Source organism: Abrus precatorius, unplaced genomic scaffold, assembly GCF_003935025.1.
Source record: "Abrus precatorius isolate BTA unplaced genomic scaffold, Abrus_2018 Scaffold9, whole genome shotgun sequence".
NCBI lineage: Eukaryota > Viridiplantae > Streptophyta > Magnoliopsida > Fabales > Fabaceae > Abrus > Abrus precatorius.
The window spans coordinates 29,881,691-29,905,667 of record NW_020874439.1 but is presented as its reverse complement, the minus strand read 5'-3'; the positions used below and the strand labels follow the sequence as shown (position 1 = coordinate 29,905,667).

The 23,977-nt window shown below is 30.4% G+C and overlaps 3 protein-coding genes across 5 annotated transcripts; 2 read left to right on the top strand and 1 right to left on the bottom strand.

The window, feature by feature from the left end:
- Window positions 1–1,745: 1,745 nt before the first annotated feature.
- LOC113850285 (DNA-directed RNA polymerases I and III subunit RPAC1) lies at window positions 1,746–5,671 on the top strand. 2 transcript variants are annotated; one of them, XM_027480759.1, is made up of 10 exons: window positions 1,746–2,078; window positions 2,486–2,671; window positions 3,558–3,684; window positions 3,841–3,927; window positions 4,052–4,245; window positions 4,582–4,677; window positions 4,780–4,873; window positions 5,092–5,211; window positions 5,439–5,559; window positions 5,592–5,657. In XM_027480759.1, exons 1-9 carry the CDS (start codon window positions 1,908–1,910, stop codon window positions 5,540–5,542), a joined length of 1,179 nt encoding a protein of 392 aa, XP_027336560.1. In that variant the 5' UTR covers window positions 1,746–1,907; the 3' UTR covers window positions 5,543–5,559; window positions 5,592–5,657. The 2 variants fall into 2 exon arrangements, with proteins under 2 accessions (XP_027336560.1, XP_027336559.1); XM_027480758.1 differs by having other exon boundaries at window positions 5,439–5,671.
- A 6,123-nt stretch (window positions 5,672–11,794) lies between these two features.
- LOC113850286 (SEC14 cytosolic factor-like) lies at window positions 11,795–16,469 on the top strand. 2 transcript variants are annotated; one of them, XM_027480762.1, is made up of 12 exons: window positions 11,795–11,943; window positions 12,137–12,221; window positions 12,323–12,351; window positions 12,863–12,946; window positions 13,085–13,138; window positions 14,077–14,151; window positions 14,359–14,412; window positions 14,686–14,745; window positions 14,821–14,916; window positions 15,127–15,228; window positions 15,351–15,431; window positions 15,881–16,469. In XM_027480762.1, the coding sequence occupies exons 2-12, from the start codon at window positions 12,167–12,169 to the stop codon at window positions 16,202–16,204; spliced, it is 1,014 nt and encodes a 337-aa protein (XP_027336563.1). In that variant the 5' UTR covers window positions 11,795–11,943; window positions 12,137–12,166; the 3' UTR covers window positions 16,205–16,469. The 2 variants fall into 2 exon arrangements, with proteins under 2 accessions (XP_027336563.1, XP_027336562.1); XM_027480761.1 differs by having other exon boundaries at window positions 11,806–12,044; window positions 15,881–16,432.
- A 2,725-nt stretch (window positions 16,470–19,194) lies between these two features.
- Window positions 19,195–22,469, bottom strand: LOC113851175 (altered inheritance of mitochondria protein 32-like). The gene is made up of 5 exons (XM_027481652.1): window positions 22,299–22,469; window positions 21,266–21,351; window positions 20,854–21,159; window positions 20,626–20,709; window positions 19,195–19,750 (listed from the first exon to the last, which is right to left on the bottom strand). Exons 1-5 carry the CDS (start codon window positions 22,467–22,469, stop codon window positions 19,294–19,296), a joined length of 1,104 nt encoding a protein of 367 aa, XP_027337453.1. The 3' UTR covers window positions 19,195–19,293.
- Between the last annotated feature and the right edge of the window lie 1,508 nt (window positions 22,470–23,977).

Genomic DNA, 23,977 nt, shown 5'->3' with positions numbered 1-23,977 from the left:
GAAAAGGCCCATAAAACCTCAGTCATAAAATAACGCATATCCTATATAGATAACTAGTGCTGGAATCTGCTTCAAATCAACGTAATGAACAATTTATATTTTATCCTACTACTTCTGCTACGATTTAGAAGGGTGGACGAAAAGACATGTTCTATGGCACTTAACGATTTCAGAATGTTTCATTGAAAAAGCAGATTTAATGTTTGAAGGCGTCTTATATATGTGATATTAAAATTCGAGGCTTAGAGCATTGGATCAAATAATCACCAAAGGGTTCTTTATCTTATTTAGAGAGGGTGCGGCGATATTTCTCTTTAGGCATAGTCCTTTGAAGTGTTTATTTTATATATATATATATATATTGAGTTTTGACATGTTTTAGTTGTATCGTTCAGCTTAAAATGTCATTATTTTTTTTATATTCATCTATTTTTTAGCTAACAGTCAATTTTCATGACAGAAGAGCATAAATTGCACATTGTTGGAGTTATACTTAATAAATGAACGTTTTGAAGTGAACTTTACATCAAATACATTCGAAGAAAGACGTTTGAAATTTATCAATAAATTATTGATGAAGACATAAATTACATATATATGAGTAAAATATACACCAGCATCAATAATATTGTTATTTGATCGCAATTTCTTGAAATGATAAATGAGTGTTTTGTAATCGTTAGATTTTAAAAGAAAAAGATTGCACTCTTTTGGAAAAGAAAGTAAAATTCTCAAAAAGAAAAAAAAAATAGTGTGGAGCCTTGCAAAGCTAGCTTCGACTCTCACCAAAATGTTGAAATGGTAATAATATTTGAACTTAAATCTATACAATTATAAGGTGACTTACCTATTTATATTTCAAGAGCCAAACATTTTTTTTTAATCTATCTATATCTAAAATACATGCTTCTATGTTCAATTTGTAAAATTGAATCTCAATTTTAATCACTATTTTGTCCACTTCATACTTTTTTCTCTCTTCAATTATAATATATTCATTTAATTATCATGCATAAAAATACAAGCACTAAATATAATATTGTATTATAATTATAATATTCAATATAGAATACTATTTATTATATATAAAATTAAAAATTTTACTACAATATATAATTTTTTTATTAAATTAATAATCAAAACATTTTATTATATATTTCTTTAAACATAATATAAAATTGAATTTTATTTACATTTTATGCAAGAGCGAAGATATTTTTATATTTCATTAATAATGTTTTTTTTTAAATTGCTATTATTCGTTGTAACTTCTTTAAAGAAACATCAAACCTCTTTTTTTTTTTTGTGTTTTCATTCATTTTCTTACAAATTATTTAAGTATCTTAATACGACATTTTTTCGTAAGAAAACCTAATGAAAAAGCATTAAATTTATATCAGATATGGGTATGTTTAAACAAGTTTTAAAATGGTGCTTTCAAGCTGCAAAATTGTTTGTTTTAGAAACTATTTTTCGTAGATTTCGAAAAACAGACTCCAAATGTTTTCTTTTTTTATGTTTACATTTTTCAATTATCTAATTATCTTAAGGCTTTTGAATGACGTTGGTAAACCCATGAAATTTTAAGGTCGTGTATCTTATAAAACATTGAAAATATTAAATAACCAAAAGCATTAATGGTAAAAAAAATATTGAATTGACGGAAAAAATAATTAGCTTGGAGAAACGACACCGTTTTAATTTTCGTCATGAATCATTGACCCCGTAAACCCTAAACCCCTCATTGTTTCTGCTTATACACCCAGAAGAACCCTACCTTCCATCGTTATCGCTTTCTCAACTCTTTCTCGCCGGAGGTTTGTGCTTCTTGTTACTGCTTTCTCCATTCTTCATAAACGAATCGCTAATCCAAAGGGAAGCTAAGAGAGAGAGATAGAGAAACAAAGATGTCAGAGGAAGATGAATCAATGTCGGAGTTTGAAGAACAAGAGCAAGAACAGAGTGGTGGAGGAGGACTTGATTACATTATGAGCTTGGAGAGTGTTCCATCTAAGCTTCCTCCACACCTCGAACTTCTCAGGACACGTGTTCTTTGCAACAGTGATGCTCCTCAGCATGTAACTCCTATTTCCCTTCATGTTTTTTAGTCTTTAAATTTTACCCCTTTTCCCACTACTTCATTTTTTTTATCTCTTTTTTGATTGAAATTTTCGTTTTTTGAATACCCAATTGAAAAATGTTTCTAAATTTTCAATTGGGGAGGTCGAAGCATAAAAGTTAGATATGAAGTATCACACTAGTTTTGTATTTTAGAATATTGCGTATTGTGTATTTTAAGGAAAAAGAAAGCATAACTTTTGGTGGCAATCCAACTTTTGATTTCCTGTTCCTCTATTCATTTTTTCTGAGTTTTTTTTTTCTGAAGAAATTGCTGAAATATTCACTGTTTCTAAATTTTTGTGTTTTTGTTACTGATAGGAATTGGTTTTTTGTTATTAACAGTTTTCTGTGTTGATATTTGTAGACAGATACGATACAATATTCTGGTGCATATGCAGCTTTGGGAGTTGATAATAGTCTGCAGTTGGATAATTTCAGTCAGAACTTCAAGGTCGAAGTGAAGGAGTTGAAGGATGATTTCCTTGAGTTTGATATGATTGGTATTGATCCAGCAATTGCTAATGCATTTCGGAGAATCCTTATAGCAGAGGTGATGTATTTATGCTTCACCATAATCTCAAAACAGTTTTTTTTCTTAATTTACATTTGTATTAAGTATTTAAGAATAGAAAATGAAGCCTCCAACTTATTATTTGGTGTGCTAGCTGTAGGATAACCTGTGAATTTTGGCATTTTTTTGCAGTGGAAATAATTCAACCTTTATGGATTTTTTGTTGATAGTTTAACCACCTAAGTGCCTAACACATACTTTACCACATTCCGAGATGATTTAATATGTAATTCGTGTGTTTTACAATGTATTATGTCATGGTATTTACCAAGTTAATTTATCTTGTTTGCAAAATATTGTCATATAATACTTTTGTCTTGTTTTCCATCTGCCCTGGATAAAAATGCAATATGACAATCCTTCATAAAAGTTTCATATAATCTTTATTCCTGCGATAAAATTGTATGATGCATTTGTTAAATTGCAATTTTTCTTTCATATGCCAACAACTTGTGAATTTGATTATTCACCAAAAAGTTTTCTTTCATATTCAGGCAACTTACATTAGGATACTTATGGATATAATTAATATAAATTAGAAAATGTGGTGCCGTCTACCAGAATAAATTTTTCTTTAAATTTGTGAAGAGCCATAGGGGACACACTAAATGAGAGAAAGAGAGGGGGGGGGGGGGGGTTAATTCACTTTCTCTGTTGTTTTTGTTGAATGTAAATTTCTTTTATGGACTGTTTCAGCAAGCCTGCCACCTAAAAATACTCCAGTTATGTATGTCTATTAACATCAGACATTAGTTTTATTTTTGTTTTTATGCATTGCCCTTTGTACAATACTTTGATTAGGTTATTAATAGTACTGTAGTACTGGTGGAGATAATCAAATTTTGATATGGTTGTCATAAATTAGGTTCCAACAATGGCTATTGAAAGAGTATATATTGCCAATAATACATCAGTTATACAAGATGAAGTTCTTGCCCATAGATTGGGTCTCATTCCAATCCGTGCTGATCCCAGGCTATTTGAATATCCAGGTATATATGAACACTAACCAAAGACTTTCTTGTATAATAACTTGAAAAGTGGAAATATTCAAATATTATATCCATTTTTCAGTGGACACCCCTTATATGGCAGGGGCACAGGGTTGAATGTTTTTTATTTTTGTCTTTCTTTTTTCTTTTGAATAGAAAATGCAGGGGGTGACAAGAATGAAAAGAACACCATTGTCTTCAAGCTACATGTTCGTTGTCAAAGGGGTCATCCTCGAATTACTGGTAAATGACTTGAAGCTCTTGCTTGATAAACTTATGTTGCTTTTAATTTCTTATTCAGTTGTTTAACTTCATACTCAACCCTTTAACAATATTTCTTCTCTGATGATATTATGATATAATGCAGTGAAATCAGATAAACTAAAGTGGTTGCCTAATGGGAGTGAGCTTCTCTGTGAAGATGCGAAACCAAATGCAGGTTCAAAACCAAAAACATTTACATCTTTTACTTGCAGCCAAGACTCACTTCCTGAATTTTCCAGCGATCCACTTCGTCCTACAGATCTTGATATTATATTAGCTAAACTTGGACCTGGTCAGGTAAAACGTTATTCTCTAAATCAAGTGTCATCGCTCAGACACAGTTTATGGCTTAGTGTCTAGAGAGGGATCAATTAAGTTTTTCTTGGGTACTTTCTCCTAGCTAACCTATTTCATGCCAGATGAGTTGTTTAATTACAAGTGATAAATTGGAACACTCATTAAAATTAGGCATTTTTATTGTAGTGTCCTTGTGATGTTCTCTTTCCACCCTGATTCTACTTCAACGTTTATTTAAATGCTCATGGTTCCAGCCAACTGCTTTTTCTCCTCTCTCTTGATCATAGACTGGAAGTCATACTTATTACTGAGTATCATAAACACATACTATTGTAGGAAATTGAACTTGAAGCGCATGCAGTTAAAGGCATTGGTAAGACACATGCAAAGTGGTCCCCAGTTGCCACTGCTTGGTATCGAATGCTTCCAGAGGTAAGCGAATATAATATATATATCTTGTCTACTGGTTACATTCACTTGCTGCCAAAAATTTGCAAAAACCTTGCATATGTAAACTTTGTTTTTCTTCTCTAGGTTATACTCTTGGAAGATGTTGAAGATGAGCTGGCTGAGGAATTAACAAAAAAATGTCCAGTTAAAGTGTTTGATATTGAAGACATTGGAAAAGGTAGTTCAGCTTGTGTCAGTGCTCCTGGTATCAATTATTTTTATATCTTTATGTTGTGTCCTGTGATGGCAAAGAATTATTATGTTCAACAAGTGCCATTGGTTTTGAATCAGTGCCTGCATTGTGTTGCTCTTATGTTATTGCTAATGATCGATAACCTGTGCTCTCAATTCCTATTTCTTTGGTACTTTTTAACTTGCTGATGTGGCGTTGAGTAGGTAGAAGAAGAGCACGGGTAGCCGAACCACGGAAGTGCACTTTGTGTAGGGAATGTATCAGAGGGGGCAAAGAATGGGAAGATCGGGTATCGTTACGCCGAGTTAAAGATCACTTCATATGTAAGTATTACATGGCATATTGAATTCATAGGATTAGAATTTCTAAGCTTATGAGCATAATAAAAATGATGTCATCTTAAGTTTATGAACTTTTAGGCGTATGAACATGTGTTTTTCTTCCAACTAAATTTTGTGCAAATTTGGGATTGACAATATTTCTGACAAGGATTAATGTTTAAAATTTCCAGAAAGATCTTTCATTTATTTCTTTTGACCTGTTTGTCTAGTTACTATTGAATCAACTGGAGCATTATCCCCTGAAGTGCTGTTTACGGAAGCTGTGAAGATTCTGGAAGATAAATGTGAACGTGTGATTACTGAGCTTTCTTGATTCTTCTTTTTGCTGTCTTAAAATCAATGAAATGAAGAAAAATGTTGTCCATGATCAGTTCTGTTATTATTCCATTTTATTTTCTGAGGACAAATTTTTATCTACAATATAGAAGTTCTTTCCTTACTCATAGCTAAGCTGTGCATGTCTACATTGCCATGATTTTTTTGTCCAAATCTGGTAGATATTATAATTGGTTTTATAAAAGAGGATGGGATTGACGCTTTGCAGACCCCCAACTGAGATTGAATTTTGTAGAGCAAATACAATTCGTTTGCTCCTAACAGCACTTGAATATTTCTACTTACTATTCCCCAACTTGTCCATATAGCAATTAGCATTTCCCTTTTATTGGAAATGGAACTTTTATTTTACGTTAAAAGTCTCTCATGTCCCCATTTGTTGCTGACATTCAATGAACAAAAGCCAGTCCAATTGATCTAATGGTAGTCAAAATCGCATGCCGGTATTTTACGATCTCCAACCCCTTTACGTGCCAGCTCGGTGTCAGAATTGTGATTTAGCAAGATTGAGTGAGATCGCCGTGCTCGAACATAAAACCGGTAAGATCTGATGATCCTCCTCTTGTTTTAAACCCAATTTTTAACCTAATGACTAGTGACCCACTTTGTGATTCAGTTTGCTTGAAACCCTAAAATTGATTTTGTTTTGCGATCCCTAAACCTCTCCTCTAATTTGTGACTTCGTTCCTCTGTTCTGCGATTTCTATAGCCTTTGCTCTCAATGACCTTATTTGTACCGACGACCTTGTCAAAGCAGAGCATTTTGTTGTGGTGACCATTTAATCTATATTTGCAGCTATCGTAGTCTCATTTGCAATGCAACAGTGCTGTTGGAGTATAAGTGGTCAACTTTCCCTTTCTATCCTCAAAATGAAGCAAATTTTAGAATTTTTTAAGGGTAAAAAAAACTTCTTAGTTTTTAAAAATATACTGACTTTTCCTTTTGACCCTTAAAATGACTTTGTTTGAAGTCTTTTTTAGGGGATAAAATAGTCTTTCCATCCTTGATCCATCTTTTCCTTCTCCTCTTTTCTCTCTTTGTTTTTAGTATGTTCCTGTCTCTGGTTTGAATTTAGGGTTACTACCTTCCCTCATTTGTAAGATTTTATGAATTCGTGTTACGATCCTATGAGTCTTTCATCCTCTTTCCGATCATATGTAGAATCTTGATTTTGACTACATCCTAACATTTTAGCATGCTTTGCCATTGTACAGAACTATGAATGATGGACTATCAAATCAATGTCGGTTTGTGCTTTACATGTAGAGGCAGCAAAACTTTTTGTTCCACAACAATAGCTTTTGGACTTGCATTATGTATAAAAGTTGTGTTGTTCAACTTGCCGAAGTAAGGATTTAAATGCAAGATTAGTTTTTATGCAATAAAATAAAATAAAATAAAATCTGTAAGATTAATTGTGTTCATTTATTTATTTGGCTTTTCCTCATCAATTTTTTTTTTTTGGGTAAAACCACATGCGTGCGATAATATGAAGAGTTGGATTTATTATGTCATTATATGTGGATATGTTTGGAGGAAAGTGAAGTCTGAAGTGAAATGTTTGAAGGGCAGTCCAAAGTGAAGTCATATGAAAACATCTTTTGTTCATTCTTTTTGTTAATCATGGAAAGAAAATAATTTCTAATGTGATTTATCAGTATTAGTGTGTATTTGATTTCTTTTATTTTAGAAATAATTGCTTAAAAAAGCATTTTATCAAAATTAAAACTTACTAATCATGCTATAAGTTTAGCATATTAATTGTGTTTTTTTTTTTCCGGTCAAGAGATAATCACTTAAATCAGAAACATAAGTTTTACATGGTCTTACAACAAAATGATTATTATACTACACAACTTAATATTTATACGACTTCCACAAGTCAACATACATAAGATAAACTCAAATATTACTCAACCACAAATAGTGCAGACCAGGATCAATTAAGAATTTTGTTCCATAAAAAATGTTATCAGACCTTGATACTGTAATATAAAGTACAGCGTTTATATGGATACATAGACGATGATAGAATAAATATTTATTTTGTCATGATTAGATAAGTTAATATCATTTTAATCCTGATAAATATGTAACATTAATTTAGTTCCTTAATATGAAAATAACATTAAGATAATCATTTTTATGCACAAACCAGAAGTTGGATTACTATATGCTGTTTTGTCCTATTGAAAGACTAAATTAATGTTCCCTTTTTTTTCAGTAATTAGAGAATTGAATTGATGTCATTTTTATTGATAAGAAAAATATATTAATGCTAACTTATCTAAAAAAGCTAAATTGAAGTGGCTCTCAATTTTTGAAGGACTAAATTAGTTCCATGTAATTTTCCCAATCCAATCTGTCATGAATCAATATCATACAGAAACAACATAGCTTTTGTCATTCTTCATGCAGGCATACCACATTGCCACCTTTTAATATTAAATGGCATGATTCTCCCTTTTTTACAAATTTGTGACCAATGTAATTCTGCATTATTAGAGCATCTTACACGTGGAAAAGCTTACAATTCTGTGACTAGTGTGCCACTTTGGCATTATCTATCTCTTTCTTCCCTTTTGCCATGTTTCTATGTTCTTTCCTAATTCCTTCTTGTCTTAATTTATATTTCTATTTTATTGGCCATTAAGAAACTTTAAACAAAGACAAAGATTGACATATATATCTAATGCAAAGTAAGTATTAAGTTTCTTTTTTCTTGTTCATAATAGATAAAAGTAATATTGTGTCTTTAACTTTAATTTGTTCATCTGATTCTTCTGATATTTTCAAAGATTCTGAAAACAACTGCTAAACTTCTGATTTCTATAGGATTAACAAAGGGAAAGGTACTCAAAAGAAACACAGAAAAGAAACCAAATCGTAAAATTACATAAGAGATGAGATTTCTTTATGGCTCATAGATATCAACTTTCAAACGCATGTGTTTCTTTTAGCATAATATCTAGTGGGAAATGTGACTTAGAATTTGGCCTCAAATAGTGCATTGAGATTATACTACAACTGGATGGCTTTAATATTCTTAACAAAAAGGAAATGTAATATTTTCCTAAACAATTGAAACTTGATCAATCTAGCAATTAGTCCCTTATCTTTATTAAAAGATTTAAATGCTTCATAATTGACTAATCACCGATGCTTTGATACTATATGCCAATAATCACAAGATGGGGACAAGAATTCTGAACTTTGAGGTGCTTAGAATATTGTTTATCTGATGACATACATGTGATACCACATGATCTCTAAGCATGTGAAAGCTATTACACTTAAAATTAATCAGAACAACAAAGTGGAAAAGTTACAAAGATGAAACACATGGGAGAGTGGCGCGCACTATTTTTTTTTTCCTTCTAAATTTTGGGGAGAAATTCAAGAAAATATTGATTTGTCGAAGTCTTGGCTAAGTTACTAATTCCATGAGGAAAATGAAAATAGTTTTATTTATGATAAAATAGATGCACAAAAAAGTTGTTATATATTATGGTGCTGAAAATTTATACCTTTTTTTTAAATAAAATTATTAGCACAAGATTATTATTACTTTTTGGGTACAAATCAGAAAGAAAAGTTTGATTAGAAGTTAAATTAAGAGAGGAAAGTTCAACTTATTGCCTGCATCTACATGTTGAATGTTAATCAAAGTGATGTTCTGGTAGAAGCTAATAATTTCCAGATTAATCGATTTGACTGTTTCAACTTTCAAAGCCTTTTAGTTAATTGAAGTTTCGTATTTGGCATAAAAAATTCTGTGTCACTCTGACATTCTACCGTGGCACCGCCCCATCCCTTTCTTGCAAAACAAAATAACGTCAACCATTCTTGCTGTCGTACACAATGTACCTATCTAAATATAATGTTACATGTTCGCATATATATAATGTTAAATATAATAACTTTTTATTCTCGAAATAATAAGTAAAAATATTTCTCACTCCTGATCCTCCTTTTGTTTTATAAATCTTTTCTTGCTCTTCTTTTATATTGTTTTGTTGATACATTTTTATTTCAATTTTTTAATTTTTTTTAAATTTATTTAAAAAATAAATTTCATGAAACTAATTTAAAAATTTTACTTTCATTAAATTCAAAGTGGGATTATTGATTACTTTTAAAAAAATTTCTTTTATATATTTAATCCTGATGCTTTGAATTCACTTCAGTGTCAAAAAAATATGTAAAATTTTATACATATAATTGTAAAAATAGTATTAATAATATAATCGTTAAATTGATAAATATAAATTCCAAAAAAATATCAAATAATATAAATATCTAAATTTAATATTTAATTTCAACACATATTAGCCCTTAGACTTATATTATTTCTGCATCATGCAATTTTTTTAAAAATTCGGTGAAAGTTTTTCATGTAAATATTTATGCATGATATCCGTGAAAGTGAGGTTGATCTCTTCCAATATATTTTAAGGACATGATCTGCAATTCACACGAGAGTTCTATTAATTATTCTTGCTTTAGAATATAGAATATAAAACACCATCGTTTGTTCATAATATAAAAGAAAACAAAACCTTTAGTATTATTCCTCAAGATTTACCCCTAAAATATTGCACATATTCTCTCAACCACTATCTAATTTAGTTTTCAAACACACTATATTTTTTTTTAAATCATGCATTAACAGCTTGACGTTAAATTAATTTTTAATAGTAAAATTTGTGTTAATGAAATAAACTACTAATTATAAAAAATGATGCATATGTTATTTTTAAAATGTGTATATAATTTATCATATTCAAATTGATTCAACGATAAAAGAAATTGGTGAAGAGGGAAATTATTTACATAAACAAATAATCTGAGTTATATTTTTCTAGGGGAGAACCATAGTGAGCCTTATAGAAGAGAACAGGAAAAAAGAATTATAAGATAAGAAAGAAGTGAAATGTATGATAGAAAATTTGCATAGTAAAAGTTCATATCTTACAATTTAACCAACCACTTAAGGGGACACTTAGGATTATGTTCACTACTTTACATATTTTAATTAATGATGGGGTCCTCAACACCCACTTATTATCTTACACTCTTTTTGGTTATGAAGAGAAATAGAGAAGAAAAGAGGGAGAGATAGAGAATTGGAGCTGGAAAAAATGCAGTAATGAAAAAAAAAACAACCAAAGATATAATTCACTGTAACAAAATAATGAAAATATGATAGAGTTTTGTAAAATGCATGGTTAGAATAACAGATGTATTGAGATTTGTTGGTGGGGCTATTGATGAAATTTGACATTTGAAGTTTTATTGAGAGATGGGTGGAAGAGTGTTGGCCACAGATGGATATGTTTAATAGCAATTGCTACCTCAGATCATCATTCATCAATGTGAAAGCTCCTTTTCTTTCCCACTTCCATCCACATTGCTTTTCTTTCATCACCAACAATTTCTTTTTTTAATTTTTATGTTTAATAACCATTTAGTGTGAGTTATTTAATATATATATATATATATATATATATATATATTGTTTCTCTTAATAATTTACTATAAAAATTAAATTTTCTCAATTTTACTGCTAAATAAGATTATATGCTTATATTAATAATTTATCATTTTTTAAAAAATAAATATTTATAAATATGTAATTTTATAATTTAATATTTATTTATTTACATAACTTTTTTTTTAGAATTTATCATATTTTTGAACAAGTTTAGCTAATTTTTCGGTATTAAATTTTGTGCCAATGACGATGAGTTAACAAAAGCTACTCGGAGAGAAACACGTGTGTTGTTTTTCTTGTGCCTTCTATAATAAAAATAATAAACTTTTTTAAAATCAAAAATATTTTTTTTATAGTTGTCTTCAATATTCAAATTAAAAATTATTAAATAAATTAAAATAATTTATTCCAAGTTGATTTAATATTTATTTTATAAGTAATTCTTTCGATTAATAAAATAAAAGGATGTTTGTGTTACCAATTTAGAAAAGTCAATAATAATAATAATATATAAATTAAAAAAAAGTCTTAATTTTATTTTTATAAACATGTATCGATCTAAATTAAAAATTTAAACTCCTTAAAGACATAGATATAAGTTCGAGCTTTGAAATTTATGCTAAAAAAAGTTAATTGGACAATGTTGGTAACCATTTTTGGCAAGCATTTAAAAGTCTCCTGCTCTTTTATTTATACAGTAATATATAAATTAAAAAATCTCCTCATCATCCGTTGTTGGTTATTTGTTTTTAACAGTTTCCCACTTTTTTCTTGGTTATGTTGACCACTCAATTTTCTTTCCTACATAGGAAGCTGCAACATAGTACAAAATCACTTCCAAGTCCATGTTTTGATGCTTTCACAGAGCCAAAGATATAATTTTGTAAGGGTTTGCTCCTTCTCCTTCCGCATACCCCTCTTTTTCTGTCTCTCAGTTGCTATTTCCAAATCAGTTCAAGTTTTTGTGAACATTAGCTTCTTGGGGTACTTTAAAGGATCTGAATTTCAAAACCCAGGTTCAGATTTTCCCTGCAAATTTCTCAGCTACTTTGGCTTCTGAATTTTGCTTTTTTCAGTCTCGAGTTGTCTGAGAGCTGAACAAGAAGATGGGTGTTGGAAATCAAGAGGCAATTAAGCAGTTGCAGTCCCTTATGGAAAATGGTGTGCATCACATGTTTGCATTCTTTTGTTCTTCTATGATCTACGGTGATCACTCACAAAGGTTCTTTTTTTTTTTTTTTTTCTCTTTCTGTGTCTTGTAGTGGATGAGCAACAGAAGAACACATTCCAGGTTTGGCTTTTAATGTTCTTTGTTTTTGCTTGATCTTGGGGGTTGAGAAACTAAAGAAAAAAAAAAGGATGGTAGTAGTGATTGGTGATCTGCAATCTGATTTGATAAAAAGGAAAAAAAAAAACATTTTTTTTCCATCTTAGATTAAGAAAAAAATTAAATAATTTTGAAGGCCAAAAATTAAATTTTGTTGCCTATTGCCTAATTGATCTGGATCAATGGTGCCTCCCAGTTACTAAGAAATTTTATGCGTTAGCATTAGATTGTAAAGGGTGTCCAAAGGATTGAAGTTAAGACTCAGTACAGTTGGTCTTTTCATGTTTGTGGAAGGGTCTTGAAGACAATCTAAGTGAATTTGGTGATTATGCACCAATATAAAGATTAATGTTTTCTCATCTTATTTATTTAATAGCTACATTTTTTGTACTATTTGCCTACCATGGTTATGTGATTTTGTCCTAACTAGGGAGAGTAAATAACTTTTCCTGAAAGCTTTCTCTTTATATTTCAGAATGTGCACCAGGGTTATCCAACTGAAACATTGATACGGTTTCTCAGAGCAAGGGACTGGAATGTTTCCAAAGCCCATAAGATGGTTAGTTAGATCTATTTATTCTGTTTAGTAAAGCCTTTTAGTTGGAATTTTTGCCTTGTTCACTCTTAGCATTACATTTTAGTCTTGATCTTTCCTCTTTGGATGTATATACTTTACTAACTATTTATTTTGTTACAGTTAATTGAGTCTTTGAAGTGGAGAGTGGAGAATGAGATTGACAATATTTTAGCGGTGAGTTACTTCATTATGCAGTTAGTTTCTGAATATCTTTTTTATGGTCATCATATCATAAGACTTCTTTGCTGAATTCATTCTGCCATCTCAGGTTTCTAAAATATCTCGCATCTAAGATTTAGGGAAGCTCAAATGTCTCACAAAACCTCATTTACCATTTATTTAAATCTAGCTGTAATATAAACAATGGGAGAGTTACACTATTTAGATGAAAAATATAGATGAAGAGCTCAATCTGAAGATATTTATATTTATTAAGAGAAATAGCTGAAGATATCTGATGATTTTGGAACATTCCTAAACGAATGTTTGTGTGTGTATTTTGTTTATTTAGTGGGTTTGCTAACTAGTACCATAAAGAGATTTGTTAAGCAATAAAAATTGGAAAGTATTTAATGAAAAGTTCAACATTTAATACAGCTGAAGCTTAAACCTTCAAAGTTGTCACACTCTCCCTTCCTCTAAACGCCAATCTCTTACACATGTTAATAGTCTGATATTGACAGTACAAGAGCCATAAGTTGGTTCTAAGATCAAATTTGTTCAATGAAGCGTGTACATAGCCTTTAATATTGGTACTAAACCTTGTAAACTTATAATTTAATTCCTTTTTGTCATGAATGAGTAACTTTTAATTCATCTATTTTTTAGATGGATCAAATTCAACTGTCAACCCCATCAGTTTAAAACATTTATTAGTTCAAAATGTTTATACTTTTGACAAACTGACGCATGTTGGTGTTAAAACTACAGAAACTGTATCATTTTGGGTGTGGAAGTTTGGGTAAAACCACTATACATATGAAATTCACATGGTCACTGGACATAATCGTAGTCATATCTGTCCATCACACTTTTATCATAGAATAAATGTTTATTTCTCATTTGGATCATAATGGTGCTGCGTTGTTGTGTTTAATCTTTTTGTATAACAGAAGCCTATCCCTGCGGATTTGTACAGAGCTGTGCGAGATTCTCAACTCATAGGAATGTCTGGTTACTCAAAGGAGGTACTCATGTTTAAGTTATAAAAGTTTTTTTATCACTGATATGAATTTTAAGCTTTATATTCATCCTTCCTCATGGTTCTTCCCTGCCTTCACCCTACATGTCTTATTATTATAAGAAATGAGAAATGGCATCTTTTTGAATAATCTGAAGTGCTTCTATCTATAAGTGATGCATAATTTCTTTCATTTTTGGCTGAATTATGCCAGGGTCTACCGGTCATTGCTGTTGGTGTTGGGCTCAGTACATATGACAAAGCATCTGTAAGGATCATGTACCTTCTGTTTTCATTATACCTTTACAATACAATACATATGCTGCAGAGTGGAAGTCTATTTTGCTTTCCTTGTTAGGGGCTTTTCAATATGTTAGAAACTTTAACATATTACAAGGATTCTGCATTAGACATTAATAATTGCTTGATCCTACATGAGTGCTTCTGTTGTTCAATTCTTGTTTGTTGTCTACTTACATTCTTCAAATGTTGCATCTAAATTCAAAGCAGTTATCCATATAAAATTGTTGGTTGTTTTCAGGACAAATACTATATACAGTCATACATCCAAATGAATGAATATAGGGATCGGGTGATCTTGGTGAGTACCTTGAGCTGTTTAGTTATTCTTATAAGTTTAGATGACTTATCTACTTATTTGAAAATTTTATTTTAGCCAACAGCTACGAAGAAGCATGGACGATATATTGGCACCTGTGTGAAAGTCTTGGATATGACTGGTTTAAAATTTTCAGCACTGAACCAATTGAGGGTATGCCTGTAATTTAGGAAGAATGTATTTTTTCCCTTCTCCCTTTTAGCTTCACAGTTTAAACATTGAAAGTCCATTGTCTTGTACTATTTTGTCATATATTGTAGTTGCCGTTGCAATTGAAGTGCAGTTGAGGTTTCTCAAATCTCACTCCTTCCATCTGCTTGATGCTTTTATAGTTGACAATTTCTGTTTTATCACCTTCTGCAGTTGTTGACTGCTATAGCTACAATAGATGACTTGAACTACCCAGAAAAGACAGACACATACTATATTGTTAATGCACCATATGTATTCTCAGCATGTTGGAAGGTTTGTGCATACTTTTGCGTTTGAAGAGTCTGGATTGCTTCACTTTTATCCTTAATTTCATAAACAATTCAAAATCCAAATATTAACATCTGAAATCTTTTTACTTCAATAATAATTGGAAGGTTGTAAAGCCTCTCTTGCAAGAAAGAACAAGGAGGAAAATCCAGGTGCTGCAAGGTTGTGGGAAGGAGGAATTACTGAAGGTAAACATAACATTATCTTCGAGTACCTACTGTGTCGTTTGGTGCTGATAGAAGCATCATCATGCTTTTGGATTTTATTTTCTATTTTCCATCTCAATGCTGTCAAATTACTATTCTAATGATGCTATTATTTAATTTTTCATATGAAATATGATTTTACATATTTCCTTTATAACTGGTTAGAAACGGTAAAATTTTACAAGATCTGCATGATATCCTACCTCTGCATTGTGGAGGATGTGGTATATCTTCATCCTCTTTATAATTATTCTTGTCATTAAGAATCTTATCTCTCTCCTTCTCTCTCTCTCATGGTGGTGTTTGAATTTCATCAAGACATAAAACGTAACATAACTGAATCAAATTTGTCCTTTCTTCTTAGATTTGTTCAAACTACCAAGACTTTTGACATACTGAATAGTTCTTTTAAAACTTGTGCATAATAATAGGTAATGGACTATGCATCCCTCCCACACTTCTGCAGAAAAGAAGATTCCAAGTCATCCAAACATAATGCAACAGGAAGCACTGAAAATTGTTTCTCCTTCAATCATGTCTTCCATCAACAACTCTACAATTACGTCAAGCAGCAAGCTATTATAATGGAGTCAATATCACCGCCAATCAGACAAGGCTCCTTCTATGTAGACATACCAGAGCCAGACCCAGATGATACCAAAATAGCCAAAACCATTGAATCTGAATTCCACAAATTGGAAAATCAGAATGGCTTCACCAACTCACTAAATGGTCTTACTGTTAATGGGCATTGAAAGCTAGTAACACTGTTTTTGGCATCACTCCTGAGCCATTTTTATTTGTTGATTACTTTATAATCCCTTTTGGATAAGGAGTGTTATACTTGTATTTTATAAGGGTCATAGTTTATACCCGGTTATTAGATGTAATATTGAAATATTTGCATCAACTCGGTGCAAGTTTCTTTAGACTTAATCTAATATTTATAACCACCTCGGGATGATGAGTATATGACATCTGTTCAGTGTAGAAATGATTGCATCATGCTACAATTCCTATGACTGTCTCGGTACATTGTTATTTAGCATCATTGTTACTCGTATGTATGGAACCAACTTCAATACCATTTTGAAGGTTACTGGAAGAGTTCAAGAAAATAATCACCCTAGTGTGATGAGTTGTTAGAATTAATTAACATAATCACTGAATGATCTAAGCCCGGTTAGACAACGTGTTAGATTCTGTTGGGTTTGAGAGCATGCTTCATCCTTTCAGCATCAAAACCCAGATTTGTTTGTTATTGATATGAAACCAAGGTAAAATTATGTGATCTCATCACCAATAAAGGTTTGTAAAATCAATCATGATTAGCTAGGAAAAATTAATGCAAGAAAAAAAAATACGATGAGAAATGTTAGAAACATTTTCTTACTCTTTTATTTCATTTTAAGTTATTAGTTAAAATTTATTAAAAATTATAAAACTATAAAAAAGACATTAAATTTGAGTAGGTCTTATATATTTTTTGTAATTTTTAATAAATTTTAATTATAACTAAGAATGTGATAAAAAAAAAAGTGTTGTATGAACTATTTTTTTAAAATTGTTGACAAAAGTTAATTGCACAAAGAAATTAGTGAACACGGAGGAAGTTAGTATTTAGTTTAAGAAATTTTTGTTCTTACTTTTAATTATAAAAATAGTACTTTATTTTTTTTTTATTTTGCAAATTTTTTTATAACAATAGTAAAAATGAAAAAAAAAAAGAATATTTTTGTAACTAAAAAAAAAAGTGATGTACCTGTAAGTCAATGAAATTAATTTTCCATAATAAGTTTCCGGAAATTTCTATAATTTCAAAGTGATTATCATTTAGTCCCAAAATGTTTTCCTATTTTCAATTTTAGTTCCTTACACAGTTAGAACAAAAAACAATTAGGAACTAATGTGAAAGTGAAACATGTTGGGGCGGTCATCATTCTAATTGTTGCTTGTCATCACTGACAAGGTTCGTGGAGGTTGCTTGGCATCTTGAAATTGAGTAAACATTTTAATTTTTTAATTAATCTCTAATTTTATAAAATGTTTTTTACTTTAATTTTTTTTAAATATGAACCACAGTAAAAAAATAAATAAATGAATTACTATAAAAATCATGGATAAACAATAGGCTTTTAAATTTTAAAACTAAGATCTATCATCCATATAATCCTAAAAAGATTAATTTAAATATTTACTAAAAAAACTTTATTTTGCTGCTGATGTAAATGGTGTGCTGATGCTGATGCTAATGCACCACATTTAGGATGATATAACCTTAGATGCCATCATGAACACTAAGTTGTGTTTGGTAATATAAATTTACATAATTTAAGAGCATGTAAATTTTTCAAAAAACAAAATAAGCTAGTAAAATTATCTGGTAACAAGAAAATAAAAGGAGCTTAAAGCTTTTAAAAGCTAGTTTTTGAAAAGTTTGTTGAAGGAAAATTCAGCTTATATTTACTAGCAATTTTATCTTATGTTTACTCTTATTTTTTTAAATAAATTATACATTAGTATAAATTTAAATCTCTCTCTTCTCATTTAATTATAATATTATATTAATATAATATTATATATATCCCTTTTAGTATTTTAATATATTTCAACTAGCTTTATTAAATATCTCTAATTCAATCTGCTATTTGTAAAGTTATAAGCTTTTAGTTAATTTATTTACAATCTTTTTAACTAATTTTACCAAAGAGAACTAACTTAAAAAAAAGACATTAAGAAACAATTTTGCATTATCTTTAAATACAATTCAAACAATATCATTATACAAAGTTAAATATAATTAAAAAAATCATTCATAACTACTCTTCAAGTATCATGTAAACATGAATTGTCATTGTCATAGTCCAAACCATTAATATTTGACTTCCAAACCACATCAATCACCACATAAGCTCCTTTCTCACCGTTATGTCCAATAACATGAATCGCTATCTCACACCTTATTACAAATTCATACTTCATCATTGCGTCTAACCATGGCTTCACTATTAAACCATAATCACATCACTTTGTACCACCGGACACCTTGTCCTCGAGTTATTGCCAACATTTCAACTATCATTGTCATTCAATCTCGTCACTACAAAATCATTGCTCTAATCATCACATCATTTGTCACAAACTGAGCATAATCAACACCACCATGCCAAAAATAATCCTCACTACTGTGCTTGAAACAAAATCCAGTCACCACTAACCCTTCATCATGCCAAATGCCAACCACCGTGCATGCCATGGACTTCACACTCCTGTTGCAAGTTGAGCAACATCTCACCCCTTATGTGTTTTTTTAAATTAGAAGTTGCTATTACATTTTAAAATTTTATTAGTTGGTGCATAACCACTCTCTAAAATGACTTTAAAGAGCATTTATGCACAAAACCACTCTGCAAATGAAGACCCTCCTGTTAGTAATGACTCCAAAAGATTAAAAATGGTGTAACGAAACTAACTAAAATAATTAAAAATAAATAAACTAAAAAATATCTGTAATTTGCATCGCATCAAACACCACAAGTAAATTTGCTTTAGATCAAATTAATAAATGTTACAAACCAATTTCACCTAAATAAACTACTAGTATTCAATTTGAACATTCCCAGGCAAAGATCTCATGAATGTACAGATGAAGCAATGTGATGAATTCCAAGTGCCTGAGCCAAAAGTATTTTATGTTCCAGAAGTAGTCAAGATTTCAGATACTCATTTCCATGCATGTCAGTAAGAAATTAATCTATGCACTGAAAAATGAAGATATAACAAAGCATAAGTTATCTAATCCACTGCTAAACAACAATGCAACCAATTGTTGACTTGATTCTTCTCATCTCAGCTGCTTGTAGCAGCTATAAGCAATGGCAACTGACACAGCAGCACAGACAACAGCAAGAGTAGCATAAGTGTCTTCTTGCTCCCAGCTGTCAAACCATGTTGACAGGGAACTAAACTTGTGCGATGCTCCTTTGCCCTTATTGATACGAGAAATGGCATTCACATTCTTGCTACTCTTATTATTAGCTGAAATCTCTTCCATTTGAGTCGTTTCCACTAATACATTGTTGTTGCAACAATTCTCCTCATCTTCTAGGCAACAGCTCTCTTGATCTGCTTGGCAGCAGCTCGAAAAGTTGTCGTGGAGTCTAAACCCTGCAGTGCTTGGCTCACGATTCTTCATCTTCATCATCCTTTCTGTGCCTACTTCTAAATTTCTTGCGCCATTCAGCTGTAGCCTTTGTTCTTGCTTTTTCCTCTGTTCGTCTTCTGATAGACCAATTTGACCCCTGATGATAAATATAAAAACACATAGCAACAACAAAATGAAGAGAAGCTATTTTTCCAGGGACTGTTATCAAAATGGTTATATTTGATTGTGTATAGGAGTTCAGCATGCAAAAATCAGGTTTGAAAGAACACAGGTTTTCTGAACATTCTATGGAAGAGAAAGCAATAGTGCTACAGGAGTTATTCATTGTATGCACATCCCTCTAATACCTTGAAGCTTGACAACAATTTCAATTTGAAAACACAGAAACCAAAGTTTGTATAAGGAGGTTAAGCTATTCCAAATTACACCATCGATGAAAATGTCATGAACCAACTATTCCAAAAGCTTAAGCTATTAGACGAAGAAGTACTGATACACCCCCTTGAAGTGTGGATAATCCCGAAGCTCACCTACTGTGTGCTGAAATTTAACTTTTTATTCAAAAAATGGAAGCAATAAGGATCAAACTATAGATCACTTGGTCATGAGAGGCTCTGATATCATGTCAAGAACCAACTATCCCAAAAGCTTAACCTATTGGGTGAAGAGACACACATGAATGGTTTTATATTACATCTCTAACAGAAAAATGAAATTTAAGCATGCTGTAGGGGTGAAAGAATCTGAAAAACTAACTCCAAAAGCCTTTCAAATTTGCCAGTTCACTCCTTTTAATCTTCTATTTCTTTCTGATTTAAAGATATTCTGACTTGGGAATGACAATTTTACAAATATAGCTAAAATTTCACCACAATTGGCCTACTCTGACAAACATTATGTAAAAGAAAGCAAGCTAGAGAGATAACCCAGCTATTGTCTTAGAGGATGGAACTAAAAGAAAATAAAACATCTAAAATTAAATGCTAAAAAAATATTATAGAAAAAATTTACCTCCATAGTGAGTCAAAAATCTCCCCTTCGATGATATGCTGGTGAAACAATAAAGGTACATCATCTGGTGTAACATATCCATACCTACATGGTTTAGTTAAAAAGAATACTGGTAAGTTATTAGAAAATAAAACACAAAGTTATAAGGGTATATCCAGATTTTAAAGAATATGTGGAAATTTTTGTCACCAAAAGAAATGTCAATAACCAGGGAAATCTCCTCCTTACAAGTGCCCAGTGACTTCTCCATTGATGCTTGAACCAAATATAATGACGTTCCCCACATACTTATGTTCCCCGATGTGCGAGCACGGGCTAATCAACACTTTACCCTGAAGACCATGTAACTCTATCGCTTCCCTGAATCTACTGACCAAAACAGGTCCAAAAACCCCACACCTACGATCACGGGATCCATGTGAACACACAAAAACATATGAAGCTTTTAAGGATTCAGGGTTTCCAGGAAGCCATTCGCCTTCTTTTACCAGAACTTCTTCAACAAATGTCTCAACATCAAAGTGGGTTAACCTCCTGCAATGTCACTAAAATTGCTGTTGGTATGGAATTCATTAGGGGGAAAAAAAGATAAACTTTATACAGAATCAGCTGTAAAACAGAATTTGAACTAAGTACTAACCTGTATCTGATCATGTCTGGAAAAATTAGTACATCTCCATTTGATGTTTCAGTCCCATCATTCCCCTCACATATCGTTAAGCAGATCTAGTAAATGATAAGCCCAAGGCAATTAGCCACAGTCAGAATAACATTAAAGGGTGTTTGGTTTGTATTCAAATATTCATTTTCAGTCGACATATTTTCATCAATAATTACATCAATGTCACATTTCTTTCATTCCAGTTCCTGTTCTCAGAATTTCATGAATAGGATAGTGAAAACAAGGAAATGTAAATGGAAAAACAGAATGAATATAAAGTGACATTTTTTAAATCATCAATGAAACATATATCAACTCAAGAGAAAAACAGAAAGAGAAATGCTAACAATACACTCTTTTGAGCACATTGTTCAACATAGTTCATGTGATTGGTCCATTTTTTAAAAAGTCAAAATACTTACATCATAAATTTAATACTTTTTAAAAATTACTTTGACTTTATAAAAGATTCACCAATCAAGAAGTGTATTAAAGAGTACGTACGCTGCTAGCATTCCTCAAAACAAAAAATAAACCAAACACCCTCTAAGGAACTAAACTAACATGATTAGATTAAAATAATCTTCAAACAAATTGGTAATAAACCAAGACAGATAACAGCTCCATCATAAAAATAATAATCAAACAACAGAATGTCAACTTAATTTCATCCTGTTCCATTAGATTTCATCACATTCCTTTCCACTCACCACCAAATATCCATATCCCTGAGAAAAAAAAATCTATAAAACAACAAAAGATCTCAAAACTAGTTCCACAAGCCCACCTCACTTAATTGAAACATTTGCTAGTAAGTTCTTCCCAAGGGTACAATATAATGCCCCTAGGTACAACATCTCTTTATCATCTCCTCCACAAGCTATAGCTCCCTAGACCCAACAAACTCTACTTACAAGCAAAAATAGGGAGAAAAAAAAATTTCAACAAAAACTAAAGATTAAAAAATAAAGTTAAAAGGCACAAAAACCAAACCAAAATAAAAATGAAGTACCTCTTTTTTTATATCAGCTTTTCTGGCATTAATGGCAGCATAGAGCAACCTGGGCAAACGATCAAACTCTGCAGCCTCAATGCGCGGTGGCCACACGGTGGGGTTCTTGTAGCAGAGGAAAACGTGGCGGCGGCACAAGAAATTTGAAGAGGGGTTGTTGGTGCTACCCATCATCTTCAAAACGCTGAAGTTGGAAGCTTTTGAGGTGAAGAATGAGAATGGTGAGTGTGAGAGAGTGAGTGAGTGAGTGTGGCAGTGATTGCAACTTGCGAGACAGTGCAGTGCTTTCTCTTTGATGATGTTTTGTCTTTGGAGGAGAGACTGCGTTCTTCTGCAGTCGGATGTAGGATGTTTTTATGTGAGATTGGGTTTATAAATTTGACATTTGTCATTCTCAGGGTTGATTGTGATGTTCTTATTATACACTTAAATCTATATCACTGAGACGATTTTCATATATATTTAAAGATACATAATAAAAATTTATATAAGTTTCATAATTTAATGTATTATGATATTAAATATTATATTTTTAATAAAAACATGTTATTTATTACAATATATATGGATAATTAAATGCTTATCATTAGATTAAATCTACATCTGTTGTGTTAGTTGTCTCTATTTTAGTAATAAATTTGAATTTCTCAAAGTAATATCTTAAGAAATAGATTTTGATCCAATAATTATTAATAAATAGATTAAAATAATTATTTTTTTATTAATGATTAAAATTTATTATTTTTCTTTTTTAAAAGCATAGCACTATTTTAGCATACTCACATTGTCATTCTTAGTTAAATTTAGTTTTTATTCTTAAATCAGTATGTGCAACTCCTGGTCGCACGAGTAAAAATTTGGAACAGAAAATTTTTGTTTGAATATTTAAATCGTTAAAAATTATTTTATCAATAAATTAAAATATATCATAAATATAATTTTTTAATTAAATATTAAATAATATAATAAATACAATAGAGATATTATTAACTGTACTTTTTTTAAGACATGTTTATCCTTGAAAAAAAATCATTTTTGTAATTATGATTAAGTTTAACTTTATAGATTATATTTTAAAATTTATTAACTAAATATTTTTATAATAAACAAGTTTAACTTAAAATGATACGATTTTTAAAATGATTTAAATGAAATCCAATGATAGTATAAAATAATTTGACGCTGTTATCTAATCATAAATTGCCATACAATGAAAATCATGGAGTTTTATAATATTTAATATAAATCCATATAATGTTATATTTTAATTGATTAATAATGTAAAATTTTTTATACAATGTACTAAAATAAAATTATTTTTAAAATAAAAATAATAAATTATTAGAATTAAGACATCATATGATGTATTGAAATTTAAGATTAAAAATAATTAAAATTATAATAAATTTGAAATTTAATTTATGCAAAATGTTTTTTTAATTTAGCACAAATATGATTATTTCAAAGTAAAATTAAATAAAAAATTCATAAAGAATAGTATTAGATGGCTTCATAAAGATAAGAATTACTCTTAGAAATATTTTCATTCAAGAATAGAAATTCATATTTATAATATAAAAAAATTACTTAAATTGAAATACTAATATTAATAAAATTAAATTTAAAATAATCTCACAATATCTAAAAAAATGTTAGTTTATGAACTTCATGTTGAATGT

What these genes read in the sequence shown, in the direction of transcription:
- LOC113850285 (XM_027480758.1), top strand. Translation starts at nt 1,908, where the DNA reads ATGTCAGAGGAAGATGAATCAATGTCGGAGTTTGAAGAACAAGAGCAA. An exon ending in GGGTCATCCTCGAATTACTG is followed by an intron (nt 3,928 to 4,051) that starts GTAAATGACTTG and finishes GATATAATGCAG; the next exon opens with TGAAATCAGATAAACTAAAG. An exon ending in GGTATCGAATGCTTCCAGAG is followed by an intron (nt 4,678 to 4,779) that starts GTAAGCGAATAT and finishes TTTCTTCTCTAG; the next exon opens with GTTATACTCTTGGAAGATGT.
- LOC113850286 (XM_027480762.1), top strand. Translation starts at nt 12,167, where the DNA reads ATGGGTGTTGGAAATCAAGAGGCAATTAAGCAGTTGCAGTCCCTTATG. An exon ending in AACAGAAGAACACATTCCAG is followed by an intron (nt 12,352 to 12,862) that starts GTTTGGCTTTTA and finishes TTTATATTTCAG; the next exon opens with AATGTGCACCAGGGTTATCC. An exon ending in GGAAGGAGGAATTACTGAAG is followed by an intron (nt 15,432 to 15,880) that starts GTAAACATAACA and finishes GCATAATAATAG; the next exon opens with GTAATGGACTATGCATCCCT.
- LOC113851175 (XM_027481652.1), bottom strand. Translation starts at nt 22,469, where the DNA reads ATGGGTAGCACCAACAACCCCTCTTCAAATTTCTTGTGCCGCCGCCAC. An exon ending in AAGCTGATATAAAAAAAGAG is followed by an intron (nt 21,352 to 22,298) that starts GTACTTCATTTT and finishes ATCATTTACTAG; the next exon opens with ATCTGCTTAACGATATGTGA. An exon ending in CCAGACATGATCAGATACAG is followed by an intron (nt 21,160 to 21,265) that starts GTTAGTACTTAG and finishes GTGACATTGCAG; the next exon opens with GAGGTTAACCCACTTTGATG.